The sequence below is a fragment of the Caloenas nicobarica genome, chromosome 3 (assembly GCF_036013445.1).
Source record: "Caloenas nicobarica isolate bCalNic1 chromosome 3, bCalNic1.hap1, whole genome shotgun sequence".
Taxonomy (NCBI): domain Eukaryota; kingdom Metazoa; phylum Chordata; class Aves; order Columbiformes; family Columbidae; genus Caloenas; species Caloenas nicobarica.
Genome location: NC_088247.1, coordinates 1,030,376 through 1,044,315, shown reverse-complemented (window position 1 = coordinate 1,044,315; position 13,940 = coordinate 1,030,376). Strand labels below are relative to the sequence as shown.

The following is a 13,940-nucleotide window of genomic DNA, read 5'->3' as shown; positions in this document are numbered from 1 at the left end:
GGTTTTGAATATCTTCTAGCGGGGAGATGCTCTGGGAAACCTCTTTTATTATGGTCTTTCTTGCCAGTACAGTCTTCCAGTTCCAAGTTTCTCGTGTCCAGATGGACTTTCCTCTTTCAAAGCCGGGATGGACACAGCTCTGAGCAAGTGGCTCCAGCTGCCCCTGCCCTGAGCAGGCGTTGGAGCAGGAGATCTCCTGAGGCCCTTTCCACCCTCAGCCATCCTGGCATCCTGTGACCGCTCTGGAGCTCATCCTCACAGGCCTCCTGGCTTTCCTCAGCTCCTTTGTCCTTTGTCGCTGCCTCCAGCCACCTACCAGCTCACTGAAATCAGCTCACATGAAATACGGGGGCTGCACCCTGCTGCCTGCATCCCTGCCTGCCCACGCGTGCTGCCCTCCTCCGCTCCTGCACAGGCAGCCATGTCCCCCCAAAGGGCCTGTGTCTGTCCCCACAGCCCCGGGGGCTCTGACAGCAGCTCTGAGGGTTGTCACATGCAGAGCTCTGGTTTCCCTCCTGCCACGTCCCTGGCTGCCCACATGTGGGTGCAGCGCCCCTTTGCCCTGCTCCTCTGTGGCGAGGCACCCACTGCTCCCATCGCTCTGGACCCCTCGCTTCCCACCGCGCCCACGGCTGCCTCACCTCAGGGGCTGGGAGCCCCTTCCGCCACGGAGACCACGGTGTGTGCCCCACCAGGGACACACGCAGCCCTGTCCCCCACTGGTGTGCTCGGTGCTGCCTGTCCAGCTGCTCCCGCATGGGCCCGCCCGAGCTCTGCTCAGCCCGGCCCCTGTCCCCGGTGCGGCTGTCCTGCCGTTCTTGATGAGCCTGTCCCGTTCCCGGTGATCCTGTGCCCTGTTCCCGGTGAGCCCGGCGCCCCGGCAGCCCCGGCCGCCCCCCGCGCCCCGCACTCGCTCACACCTCGGGCTTCCACCACGTTTTATTACAAAAGGAGAGCGGGCTCGTCCCGGGGCTGTGCCGGGGCCGGTACCGCGGCTACTTGCCCCAGCGCCGAGGATGAGGCGGGTGCGGCGGGTGCAGCCGGTCCCGGTGCCGCTGCCGGTGAGTTTGCCGGTGCAGCTCACGGCGTGGAGGCCGAGGCGGTGGCCGGAGCCCGGCGCAGCCCCGGCGGGGCCCCGGCACGGCCCGGGACGGCGCTCAGCGCCCGACGGCGTCGAGGATGAGGCGGTTGCTGTCGGCGCGGGCGCGCTGGCTCTGGGCGCGGGCGAGCAGCAGGAGGTGCCGCAGGAGGTGGAAGGTGAGGTCGATGGAGAGCGGCGGCTCGTCCCGCCGCGCCCGCCACGGTTCCGGGGGCGACGGCGCCAGCGGCGGCCAGAGCGGACGATCCCCCGCCTCGGCCGCGGCCGCCGGGACGGAGCCGTCGGGGCCCGCGGGGCGGGGGGCGGCGGGCGGCGGGCGGGCCAGCAGCAGCAGGAGGGTGAGCAGCGCCCGCCGCATCGTCGGCTCCGTCCGCATCTACGGGGCGGGGGGCTCAGTGCAAGGGGGAGAGACGGGGGTACCGGTGCGGCTGAAGGGAGCGGGGAACCCGAGGCGACGGTGTACGCGGCAGCGCGGGGACCGACCCACCGTGGGGCCGCCCGGGCGCGGTGCCGCCTCCTCGGCAGCCTGCACCGTCCCGTACGCTCTGCGCCCTGCCCGGTCCCCTGCACCGGCGCCTGCTCGGTGCGCTGCCCCCGTCTCGTGCATGTCCCCGTACCCACGCGCCGTCCCGTACCCGGTGCGCTGTCCCCTGGCCCCTCCGGTGCGCTGGCGGTGGAGCGCAGCGCCGTCCGTCCCGCGGGAGCTGAGCCGGCGGCTCGGCCGGTGCTTATATAGGTCCGGGAGCTCGGGCTGACGTCAGCGCCCGGCACGCACCGACCGGCGGGGGGCGGGGGCGGGAGGGGCACCGGGACGGCGGCGGGGAGCGGGGTACCGGCAACGGGGCAATGAGGCGACGGCGTTGGCCCTGCTCTCCCCGGTCTCGGGGACCGCGACCCCCGTTCCGTTCCGGCGCCCACTCAGAGGGGCGCGGCGGGGCCGGTACCGGCAGGTCCCCGGGGCCGGGAGCCGCTGGTTCTGCTGCCTCCCGGTCCCCGGCTGCTTCCGACGCCCCCGCTCGCCCCGCACCTGTCCCGGGCCCGGTGCCGCTGTCCGCGGTGCTGAAGCGCCGGGACCCGCCGGACGGTGGGGATCGGGGCACCGGGGGCGGGCGGGCAGGTCCCCGCGGCGGGCAGGACCCCGGGGCCGGCCCGAGCCCCGAGCACGGGCGAGCGGTGCCGGTCCGGCGGAGCGGGCTGAGCGGCGGCTGCTCGGCATGAGACCCTCCGGGTGGCCTGGGCCAAGTGGCCGCGTCGAGCAGCAACGGACCGGGCAGGCACCGAGCGCAGGGCCTGTCCCGGGGTGGAGGGTCACACAGGACGGGCACGGGTGGGGCACACACTCGTGGCTGTGGCGGAGCCTGGCGGCACTGCGCCCCGGGCAGAGCTCGGGGTGCTGAGGTCAAAGCACCAGGAGCTGCAAACAGCGTGAGCGGTGAAAGCACCACCAGCCAAATTCCGTGACTCATAGAGTGAAGCTCCGGAGCCGGCAGCGCTGTGCTGCATGCAGGATGTTCCAGCCCAGGGCACCAGCCACCACTGCCAAAAGGTGAGGTAGCTGTGGGTGCACCAAACCACTGCCAGCAGAGCCCCCTCCCCAGCAGTGCTGCGGCCCTGCCTGCCAGCCCCGTGCCGCTGCCTGCGGGCAGGGAGAACTGCGCTGACACCCCACGTTGGTACTGCTGCTGGTGCCCAGGTGGGCCTGGAGCAGCCGTGTCCACGGTGCCAGCGTTAGGCAGAGCCAGGGCAGGGAGGTTCAGCTGGTCCCTCACACAGCGCATCCCACTCCAGGCACAGCCCTGCCCGCAGTGAGGCAGCACACGGTGCCATGCACCCGTGACGTGGATCCGGCGTGAAGGCTGGCACCCGGCACCACCTCCCCGCGGCTCTGGGGCAGAGCCCTCAGCAGGGGCTGGGATCAACCCCCCGTGCCCTGGCAGCCCTGGCACCATCAGGCTGGCGGCTCCCGGGGACAAGCACCCGGTTTGTGCCATGCTCACAGCTCGCTTGCTGCTGACACCCCAGCGCCTTCCGCACCCCTGGACAGAGCTGCGAGAGGCTCAGCGCATTGGGGCTACGACCTCCTGTCATCCGCAGCCTCTGACCAGCAGCTCCCACTCCACAGGCTGTGGGCTGAGCCCCACAGCTCCACATGGTGCCTGAGGCCAGGCTGGGCCTGGCCCCCAGAGCCCTGGTGCCATCCCTGCACAGCCCCAGCACACGGCCTCAGCCCTGCAGCCAAGTGCTCCATGGTGCTGTCTGGTGGCTTCAGCTGCAGCCTCTTCCCACCCCTTGGGCACTGAGAGCCAGGCAGGATCTGCAGCTCCATCCCGTCTAGGTGCACCAGGGTCCTGTGCAGGTTTCGGCTCCCCCGTGCTTTGGGTTGCACCCATCTGCCTGGAACTGGACCCACACCGGGGCTGGAGCAGGGCCAGCTCTGTACCCTCTGGTACGAGCCGGCACAGGCGGATGCACAAAGGCAGCGCGGAGCAGGAGGAAGGACGGTGCATCCCCTCAGGCGAGTGCCACGGCTGCAGCTGGTCAGCAGCGCCCAGCACGGTGCTGGCAGTGCGCAGGGATGGCTCAGTCCAGCTGCCCCGGGCTGTGGTGGCGCTGCCAAGTGGGCTGGGGCTCTGGGCCCTGGGCGAGATCAACCACCGTGGTTCCACCAGCCCCGTTCCGAGCAGGACACTGTGTGAGCCGGACCGCGTCTGCTCACTGCCCGCGTAGGACGAGGCTGGGTGCCCGTCTCCAGGACCAGCAATGCAGGCAGGCGGCAGCCTTGTGGGACTCCTCGCAGGCAGCATGGGCAGGCTTGTCTTGGACAAGGCACAGGTAGATGTGGCCTTGTCAAAGCCCCATCTCCAACCGCCACCCAGACCCTTCCCACATCCCCTTTGATGCGCAGCCCCGCACCGAGCACGCCGTGAACCCCGGGAGGATCCTGCACCCAGCGCCTGTGTCCCGTGGGTGCAGCTCACCCTGTCCCACTGCCCAGCACTAGTGGAGACACCATCACACCCCATGAAACAGCCACAGTGGGACCTGGTGACCCCCTAAGGCTCCATCCAGCCCCTGCCAGACCCCCTCCCTGCACTGACCCAGCCGGGGTAGCCCACACCCAGCAGCCCGCACCACTCAGCACTGCGGTGCCGCAGCCCCTTGCCACATCGGCACCACAGCCACGCACTCGGGGAACAGAGAGCAGAGCTGCTGTTCTGCCCCACAGCCCTGCTTGCCTGCCTGCGCCTGAGACAGCAGCTCGGGCCCCCCACCCCACCGAGGGACAGAGGGCTGCCAGCAGCTCTGCAAGCACAGGAATGATTGGCCTGAAACCACAGCCCCTGGCACAGGATGGAGAGCCACAAGCATCTAGAGGGAAAAACAGCATTTATTGGGTGCTCTCACTGTCCACAGCAGAGCTACAGAGAAACCCGTTTTCAGGAGCAGCGCACCTGAGCTGCGGCAGCAGGAGCTCAGGACAGGCAGCCCGGGATGGGACAGGCAGCCCAGGAAGGGACAGGCACCACCAACCCCAGCTCCGAGCAGGGCAGTGTCTGACACATGGCACCGCCAGCCCAGGGCCTGCACCAGCACCTGCCGCTCCGGCTTCTCACCCTCCCTGGGATGTGCCACTTGGGAAGAACAGACCAGTTCTCGGGGCAGGAACACCCCTTGTGTGAGGCCAAGGGCCGAGAAGTGAGCACAGAAGCACATCGAGGGCCAGAGCTGCCCCACGGCACAGCAGGACTCGGAGCAGCCCCGCGACCGACCTATCAAACCAGATCCGTCACCATCGTCTCCTCTGCGTGTCCCTGCAAGCAGCAAGGGCCGTAGCTGCAGGCGATGGGGTTCCCGAGGACAGAGCAGGACGAGTGCTGCCAGCACCCGCGTATCCTGGCCCCATCCGTGGCCACAGGCGCCTCTTCCAAGGGCTCCAGCGGTGGGGCAGAGTCAGGCGGCTGGGGGGACAGGGAGGGGACGTGGCTTCTCCCTCACATCCGATTTGCTTTCCAGGAGAGGTAGCAGTTCCACACGATGGCAACGCACTGGACGACAGCCAGCCTGGGGACAGAGGGCACAGGTCCACAGCCACGGGCTCTGGGAGCCAAGAAGCCAGGGCCACGGCCGTGGTACTACCTGTGCTTCAGCGGCACGAAGTAGAAGTTTGCGATTTGCACTGGTGGCCAGATCTAGGCAGAGAAGGAGACAATGGTGAAGGGGCCCTGCTGGCACCCCCATCCCATGCCCACCTTTGCCCAGGCGTTCAGGGTGTTCAGCCAAGCCTGCGGCAGCACCCAAGGTAGGGGACATGGGTGCAGAGGAGCCTGGCGCAGCCGCCCTGCCATGGACACTGCCAGCACAGCACCAGGGCAGGGGGTGCACCTGCCCACGGCCGCCACCAGCACTTACACAGTAATTGGTCATCAGGGCGTCTGTGTAGTCCTAGGGGAGAAGGGAGGTCGTGAGCACCCAGAGAAACCTGCTGCCAGCCCCGGCTCCAGCAGGGCAGGCCACGGTGCTGAGGGCGGCTCCAGCAGCCGAGCCCACAGCTGGCACTGGCAGAAACAGCACAGCAGCATCGCCAAAGACACCGTGACTCGAGGTGGCAGCAGGCTGGGCTGCAGGCAGGGGCTGGGAGCACAGAGAGCTGCTGTCCCCTGCTGCCATCCCCCCATTCCACAGCCACTCCAGCTGGGCATGGGACCCCGCAGCCCCTGCCTGCTGCCTGCCTGCCTGCACCCTTCCCAGCACCGCGCCTGCGTGGGGTGAGCGTGGGCTGGCAGAGGGAGGGCGGCCACCAAGAGCCCATTCTGCCAACACCACCATGCGGTGCCACCACATGCCACCCTGCCTAGGCAAGCCCAGGAGCGGAGCAGGGGCAGGCGTGGGGCAGGATAAGGTGCTGGGAGGACAGGCAGTGAGCTGTGGTGCCTGCAGCAGACTGGTGCAGAGTGGGGAAGGCAGGGGCCATCAGTTCCTCTCCTTGGCACTGGTTGTGAGCCCCCATCCAGCCCCGTGTCCCCTGAGCCACCCCAGCACCGCGGGGCAGGGACAGAGGGCACCAAGCTGGGGAGCCTGATGCGCTGCCCTGTCCCCGTGCCGCAGCCCTGCCCAGGCAGCAGGATGAGTCCCCATCCAGCCTGGCCGTGACTCAGCCGGGGCCCGGCCGCCCGCGCTGGCTGGCAGCCCAGGACAAGAGAGCGGGCGCAGGGGTGACGGATGTTCTGCTGACGCTTCCTCCGCGTGGGGAGGGATGGAGGCACCCTAAGCCGGGGGTGAAGGTGGCTGTGGTCCCTGCTGCTGGCCCCCACCCAGCCCAGCCCCCTCCCAGCAGCCACAGCTGCAGGAATCTATGATTCTGTGATTCTAATCACCCACCACCGTGCCCAGGTCCTGGTGGGGAAGGCAAGGCAAGGTGCACAGCACGACCTGGTCAAGTGCCGCTGGGGCGGATGGGAGCACTCAGGAATGCCGAGGACCAGCCTACGAGTCCCTCTGGGGTGTCTCAAAACACCTCGTACCCAAATGCTGCTCTCGCAAAGGCAAGAGAAGGATGAAGTAGCTCAGTCCTCCCCCAGGGTTTGCTCCCAATGCTCCAGGGCAGGACGAGGGGCAGGAACGGTCTCTGCCGGCACGTATCCGCAGCCCAGCGGCAGCTGGCCGGTGCCTGGTGGGTGCTCCCAGACTGAGCTCTGGGTGATGCACCCAGCAGAGCTCTGGCCGGGGGCAGCCGACAGCCCAGCTGGGGAACACCCCAGCTCACAGCCTGGGGCACAGGGCCCGGCTGGGCCGGAGCCCTTCACGCAGCCCCGGCAGCATCGGTGTGCGAGTGCCGGTGCTGTGCACGACCCCCGGCAGCCACACGACCACCCCCGTGTGCCTCATCCCAGTGACTCATGCTCCGGACACGCTGACTCAGCTTTTGCACTGATTTCCAGCAACTGCTGCTAACAGGAGCCATCTCAGTAATGGCTCTGGAGAGGCAGCCAGGAGCCTGCACAGCACAGGGAGCCACGGGCCACCCTGGCACCCCAGAGAGCCCCGCCAGACAGCAGCCCTGACACCAGCACTACGGCACCAGCAGCACCAGCCACCCGGTGCCCCCAGAGCCCTGGGACCCAGTGCTGAGCCCATACACCCCAGACAGGCAGAGGGGCCCTGTGCCCCACAGCCAAGGGGCAGACACCTCCCCACTCGGGTGTGGGGCACCCACGGAGCCGGCTCTGTGCGTGGGGTCTCATGGCACAGCGGAGCTGCAAGCCGGGCTGGGACAGGATGGCGATGGCAGAGCCGGGGATGAAGAGGTGGTATTGGAGAGGGGTGGGTCTGGGCACGACCACAGATGGGAGCAGCTGGCAGCGCCGGAGCACCGGGAGGAGCTGCCGAGACACCGCGGCTGCCGTCAGCCCCATGCTGCCCCAGGGACGCAAGACATACCTGCTGGATCTTGGACCAGTTCTCCTCCACCGACAGCCCGTTCATGGTCCCCGTGATGGCGAGGAAGCAGCCGAGGAAACACGGTGCAAAGGCTCCCTGTGAGAGAGGAGCCGGGGCTGGGGACGCCGCGGTGCTGGGAGCCGGACCAGCAGCGCGGGGCGAGGGGACAGCACTTGCCCGATGCCCTGGGGGTATTTGCTCGCTGCTCCCCAGCACAGAGATACATGGAGGGACAGGCACCGCCATGGGGCCAGTGGAAGGGTCCAGGGCCAGGCCAAATGCAGCTACTCTGCCACTCTGGCCCCCCGCAGCCCCACACCGCATCAGGACTGGCCCTGGCCATAGGAGCTGGGGCTCTCTGAGCAGAATAGATACTTGTTCACGGATGTGCAGCTGCACCCACCGCCCATCCTGCTGCCCCTGCCCCACACAGGGACCCCCACCCACACGGCACCGACCTGGTCCAGGACCATCTTCTTCACGGCCACAACTTTCGAGGTCCCCGGGATGAGCCGATCCAGGATCCTGTACCAGCCGCCCACGACGGGGCCCTGCAGGAGCCAGGTGGTGAGAGCAGCGTCCGTCCGCCGGGACACGGGATGTCAGGGCTTGGGGGTCCCCAGAGCTGGTTACATGGCCCTGCCCTGGGACAGAGGGACCAGGGCCTGGCCTGCCTTCCCTCCCGGGCTGTGACGCCATGGGGCAGCCCCCCTGCATGGGGTGGATGCAGGGATGCCCACAGTCCCCTGCACCTCCTGGAGCACTCTGCAGGCAGCACTGGCACTGGGCAGCACCAGCACTGGCACTGGGGCCCAACACCCCCCCGGAGCGCAGGAGCTGACGGGCAGGATCCAGCCTTACCACACACAGCAGAGCAAAGCGCGTTTGCACCCCTGAGTGTGGAGTCACCCTCCTGCCAAGGGACACCTCCCCAGGGGCCGGCAGGGGCAGCAGGGCCGGGCACGGGCGCCCTGGCTGCACGGACAGAGGCTGCTGGGCCCGGCTCACCCACAGCAGAGCCAGGGGTGCCCAGAGCACGGTTGGGACAGGGACAGGACGCAGGGCGAAGGGACAGGGCGCGGGGGACCCCAGTCTGCCCACAGCTGCAGAAGATGGCACGAGGGGCTCAGCCTGCTGACCCAGCCCTCCCGCCCACCCCACCACGCGCCGCAGAGCCCGGGTGTCGCTGTGCTGGCACTCACCACGAAGCAGAAGCCGATCGCCATCATCTTCAGCGTCCGTGGCCCCTGGTGCCCGTGCAGCCCCCGCCGCTCCACCAGCTGCTGTGCGATCACGTCACCAGCTCCCATGAGGGCCCCTGTGACCAGCACGGCCAGCTCAGGTGGCCGCGGTGTCCTGTCGACAGCTGGGCCCTCCTGCCTGTGCCTGCCCGCGGCCCCGGGATGGCCCAAACCCGCCCCGCCCCCGCAGGTCCACCCCGGTGCGCAGCTCCCCCAGCACCCATGCCAAGCCTGCCCGCTCCCGCCCCACGGCACAGGACCCCACAGCAGCCAAGCGCCTCGGGCTGCTCTGAGAACAACATAGCATCTCTGGCTGAAACAGAGATGTGCCACCTCCCCATGGCCTGACACGATCTGTCACCCAGGGCCACAGTGCCTTGGGCTTTTGGGGCAGAGCCCACGCGCACGGTGCCTCTCCTGCGCCCAGGCTTTGCGCTGCCCAAAACCCTTCCCTGAGCACCGTGCAAACTCTCGACTGCAATCCCCATCCTTGGAAAGCCGCTCTCCCGCTGCGCTGATCCTGTCCGGCAGCATCGCCGGCACTGGGAACAGGCAGGTGAGGCCACCGGGTGCCGGCCCCGCTGGCACAGCCCCTCGCCTTGTTTCCATGTCAGTGTGAGGGACGTTCTGCTGTGCAGGTCCCCGCGGGTGCCGCTCAGCTGGGCCTTTGGCAGCTCCCGCTCCATCCTGCACCCCTGACCTCTCCGACGCAACTCGGCTGGCCCAGCGCTCCTGCCCCGGGCTCCGGGGGCTTCCTGCGTCCCCCCCGCACCTCTCAGGACAGTTCCCAGGCAGGTCTCCAGCCCCACTACTGTTCTGCTCCATTCTTGGAAACCCTGAACCCAGCAAGCCCTCATCTCGGGGAGTGGTGTCCCCAGCGTCCCCGCAGCCCCACCAGCTTGGAGCCAGCCCTGCCCAGAGGGTTGGCACCAGTGGTTCCTCACTGTGTGGTGGGATGAGGATGCTCAGGGCAGCAGAGCCCCGGGTGTGCCCAGCAGTGCCAGCCCCTGTCCCCCGCTCCCTCCCCAGAGCTACCAGTCTCTGTGACAGCCCCAGCATTACCACGGGGTGCAGCTCCCAGCCCAGGGGGACAGACCCCAGCCAAGGGGGACAGACCAAAGCTGTGCCAGGGGACCATGGCTGCCACCTCCCCAGTGCCCACAGCTGGATCGCACCTTCCCGCAGGCACCATCACCATCCAGCACGCACCAGGGCAGGGGTGCAGCCCTGGCCCCCCAGCCCCTCACCCCAGCCATGCAGCCCAGGGCACACCGTGGCCCCCCGGACCCCGCAGGCAGGGGCAGGACCCGGCCCAGTGCGGCTGCCGTGGCTGGCAGAGCCTGGAGGTGGCCCAGGAGGCCAGGCGGAGTCGGGGCCGCAGCCAAGGCTGGGTGGCTGGATGTGCCCCAGCAGGGCTGGCCCCGTCCCTGCAGCCCCATGGAGCTGCTGTGTTCCTGGCAGCACCTCCTGCCACCACGTCACCAGCTCCACCTCTCACCCCGGTCCAGCGCAGCCCCCAGGGGCTGAGGGTCTGGTCCTGAGAGCCACTGCACCCCATTGCACAGCAGAGTGGCCCCCACCAGCCCACGGGGCCGCAGCAGCGAAGGGCAGGGGGTGTCGGCAGGAAAAAGACCCCCGGCTGGCATGACTGATCGCTGGCTCCTGCGTCCAGCGGGCAGCGATCCCGCTCAGCACAGCCAGGCTCCCCCACACCGCACTCATTGAGAACTCAGCCAGCGTTACTCAGTGCTGGGGGCTCTGGGCACAGTGCCCAGTGGTGACAAAGCAACGCCAGGGCTGCCAGGGGACGGGACAGGACAGGCCAGTCTGTGCACCCTGGCCTGGGCATGCAGATCAAGCCCCTCACAGCGCCTTTGCTCGCCTAGGGTGACACGGCACGAGCCTCACGCCATGAACATGCAAACCAGCTCCCAGGTGACTCCCGTAGACCTGCTGCTGCTGCTGCTGCAACACCCTGCACTGGGCTGGGAGAGCCGGGTTGCACGGCAGCACCGTGGCAGTACGGGAAGGCTGGACACACCGGCGATGGCGAGGGCTGCCCGGAGCTGTGGGGATGCACTTTTGGTCTCGGTGCAGAGCAGTGCCTGGAGGCAGCACACAGCCCCCAGCCCAGCCGGTCCCACAGGCTGCTGCTCCCGCCAACAGCGGACTTGGAAACCGGCCCAAGCCTAAGTAGGCCAAACCGTCTGCGTCCCCGCAGGCCGGCAGCTGGAGGCTGCATCGGCACCACGGGAGCAGGGGCTGCTCTCCGCAGAGCAGGGACAGCGAGGTCACGGCCAAGGGCACGTGCTGCTGCCCGCTGTGCCCAGCCCCGCTGGCATCCTGGCCCCGGGAGGCAGGAGGCAAAGCCCTGCGTGACCCCGCGGCTTTCACCGCCCAGCGGGACCGAGATTCAGCAGGCGAGCGCGGCTGGATGCGCCCGGCACAGCCGGCTGCCGGCAAACCTCCCTGGCCCGGCCCCAGCTGGCAGCTCTGCCCAGCCCGGGGGACGGCAGCACCAGGGGATGGCAGCGCCAGGGAAACAGCAGCACTGGCAGCACTGTGAGCAGTGAGTGAAGGCAGAGCTGGAACCAGCACAGCCCTCCCGTGGTTCCCAGCGCAGGGCACAGCGCCAGGGCAGCCTCCCCAGCATGGACCGTGGCACAGCCAGCAGGGTGGGGCCGAGCCTGGCCTCAGGCAGAGGAATCATTGCTGAAGCTGCATGGAAAGCAGGATGGCTCAGCCTCTAGCAGCGCTGCCCCTGCCCCGCAGAACAGCCATGCTCCTGCCGTCCCAGCCCCACACCGTGGCACAGGGCTGGACTCCCCGCAGGCAGGGAGACCCAGGCCCACGGCTGAACCTCTTCTCAACCGCAGGAACCACATCCAGTGCCGGGCGGCTCTGCACTGCACCCCCCAGGCACGCCACTGCACTCCAATGGCCTCCAGGGACCGGGGGGCTGTGATGTGAAGAAGCGACAGGTAGAGCTGGAACCCGGAGCTGCAGCTGCACAGAGGCTGCCAGTGCAATGGGCAGGGGCTGGTGCTGGGGAGCTCCCCCGGCTCCACCTCGGCCTCCCTCCAGGAACCAGGGAGGGATGCGCAGCACTGTGCGGCGGAGAAGGTGCCAGGTAACAGACTCCATCAGACCAGATAAAAATAACAGCAGGAACAGCAAGGTGGCCTGACCCGACTCCAGTGGGCAGCAGGGCCAGCGGCTGCACAGTGAGTGGACCTGCCCTGGAACCCCCCTGCACAGCAGGGCATTCCCAGGGGTGGTCAGTAGGTCAGAGAGGTTCTCCTCCCCCTCTACTCTGCCCTGGTGAGACTACATCTGGAATATTGTGTCCGGTTCTGGGCCCCTCAGTTCCAGAAGGACAGGGAACTGCTGGAGAGAGTCCAGCGCAGCCACCAAGATGCTGCAGGGAGTGGAGCATCTCCCGTGTGAGGAAAGGCTGAGGAGCTGGGGCTCTGAGCTGGAGAAGAGGAGACTGAGGGGTGACCTCATTCATGGTGATCAATATGGAAAGGGGGAGTGTCAGGAGGATGGAGCCAGGCTCTTCTGGGTGACAACCAGTGATGGGACAAGGGGCAATGGGTGCAAACTGGAACACAGGAGGTTCCACTTCAATATGAGAAGAAACTTCTTCCCAGTGAGGGTGCCAGAGCCTGGCCCAGGCTGCCCAGGGAGGTTGTGGAGTCTCCTTCTCTGCAGACATTCCAACCCGCCTGGACACCTTCTGTGTAACCTCATCTGGGTGTTCCTGCTCCGGCGGGGGGATTGGACTGGATGAGCTTTCGAGGTCCCTTCCAATCCCTGACACTCTGTGATTCTGTGACAGGTTGATAGCACCTCTCAACCCCAAACCAGCGATGTGTTAGGGAAATTAAATCACCCGGGCCAGGCTCTGGGAGCTTTTTGGGGATGGGGGCTCCCCCAGCAGCTCCTCAAACCCGTCTCATGCCAAGGCCTTGGCAGCTCGGCTGGGGGAGACTCAGCCCACTGACCTCCCCGTGCCATGTCCCAGCACCCATCCCTGCCCAGGGGGGTGCAGGTCTCCCACGCAGCTTCCAGCATGGGTTTTGGGGTGAGCCCTCGAGCTGTGGGAGGTCTCCTCCCAGCCCCACATTACCCTCCTGGCTCCAGCACAGGCCCCCAACGCAGATCTCCTGAGCCCAAAATGCGTCAGGGCCCTTCACGCACTGGGACGCGTGGCGGTTGCCCAGTCCCTGCTGAGCCGGGGGAACGGCAGCACCTCCTCCCCCTATGGCACCGGGAACCCTCCCGGCTGTGTGGCTCCTGCTCTGCTTCCCACGGGGGTGACAGTGCCCACAGCAGCGGGGCAACAGGGGCCTGTGTTACGGTGGTTAGGGGCTAGGGGTGGGGGGGGGAAGGAGGGGTGGGAGGAGGAGGGGTGGGGGGATGAGGGGGGATGGGATACGGGGGGATACGGAGGGATACGGAGGGATGGGGGAGAAGAAATATGGGGGGATATGAGGGGAATGGGATGAAGAAGGGGGAAGATGGGGGGATACGAGGTGAACTGAGGATGTGGGGGGATGTGGGGGGAGAGATGTGGGGGGATATGTGCGGAGGGACACGGGAGAGGGGAACGGGACATGGGAGAGGGGAACAGAGGGATCTGAGAGTACATGGGGGGAATATGGAAGGGGGAATGGGGGGAATATGGAGGGGGGAATGGGGGGAATGGGGGGAATATGGAGGATATGGAGGGGGGAATGGGGGGAATGGGGGGAACGGGGGGAACGGGGGGAATGGGGGGAACGGGGGTACACGTGGGGCTGGGCGCAGGAGGCGGGGGCAGACGGGGTGACAGCGTGTGCCCAGCGGCAGGGGAGGGGCCAGGCCCGGCGCGGCCCTTACCGGCCGTGAGCGCCGGTTCACCCCCAGCCCGGCGCGGCCCTTACCGGCGGTGAGCGCCGGCCCCAGCCCGGCCCGGCGCGGCCCTTACCGGCGGTGAGCGCCGGCCCCAGCCCGGCCCGGCGCGGCCCTTACCGGCGGTGAGCGCCGGCCCCAGCCCGGCCCGGCGCGGCCCTTACCGGCGGTGAGCGCCGGCCCCAGCCGCGGCCGCAGCCGCGCGCAGCCGCTCCGCAGCGCCGCCATGGCCCGCGCGCCGCGATGACGCGCTGACGCGCTGACGC

The 13,940-nt window shown here is 68.3% G+C and overlaps 2 protein-coding genes across 3 annotated transcripts; both read right to left on the bottom strand.

Annotated features, from left to right (window-relative positions):
* Positions 1-1,157: 1,157 nt before the first annotated feature.
* Positions 1,158-1,457, bottom strand: UCN (urocortin). Its single transcript, XM_065633008.1, has one exon. The coding sequence runs from the start codon at positions 1,455-1,457 to the stop codon at positions 1,158-1,160; it is 300 nt and encodes a 99-aa protein (XP_065489080.1).
* A 3,022-nt stretch (positions 1,458-4,479) lies between these two features.
* MPV17 (mitochondrial inner membrane protein MPV17) lies at positions 4,480-13,923 on the bottom strand. Of its 2 annotated transcripts, none has more exons than XM_065633079.1 (7): positions 13,839-13,923; positions 8,740-8,855; positions 7,996-8,088; positions 7,538-7,633; positions 5,510-5,542; positions 5,237-5,289; positions 4,480-5,161 (listed from the first exon to the last, which is right to left on the bottom strand). In XM_065633079.1, the coding sequence occupies exons 1-7, from the start codon at positions 13,900-13,902 to the stop codon at positions 5,092-5,094; spliced, it is 525 nt and encodes a 174-aa protein (XP_065489151.1). In that variant the 5' UTR covers positions 13,903-13,923; the 3' UTR covers positions 4,480-5,091. The 2 variants fall into 2 exon arrangements, with proteins under 2 accessions (XP_065489151.1, XP_065489152.1); XM_065633080.1 differs by lacking the exon at positions 13,839-13,923 and adding an exon at positions 13,707-13,771.
* Positions 13,924-13,940: the final 17 nt, after the last annotated feature.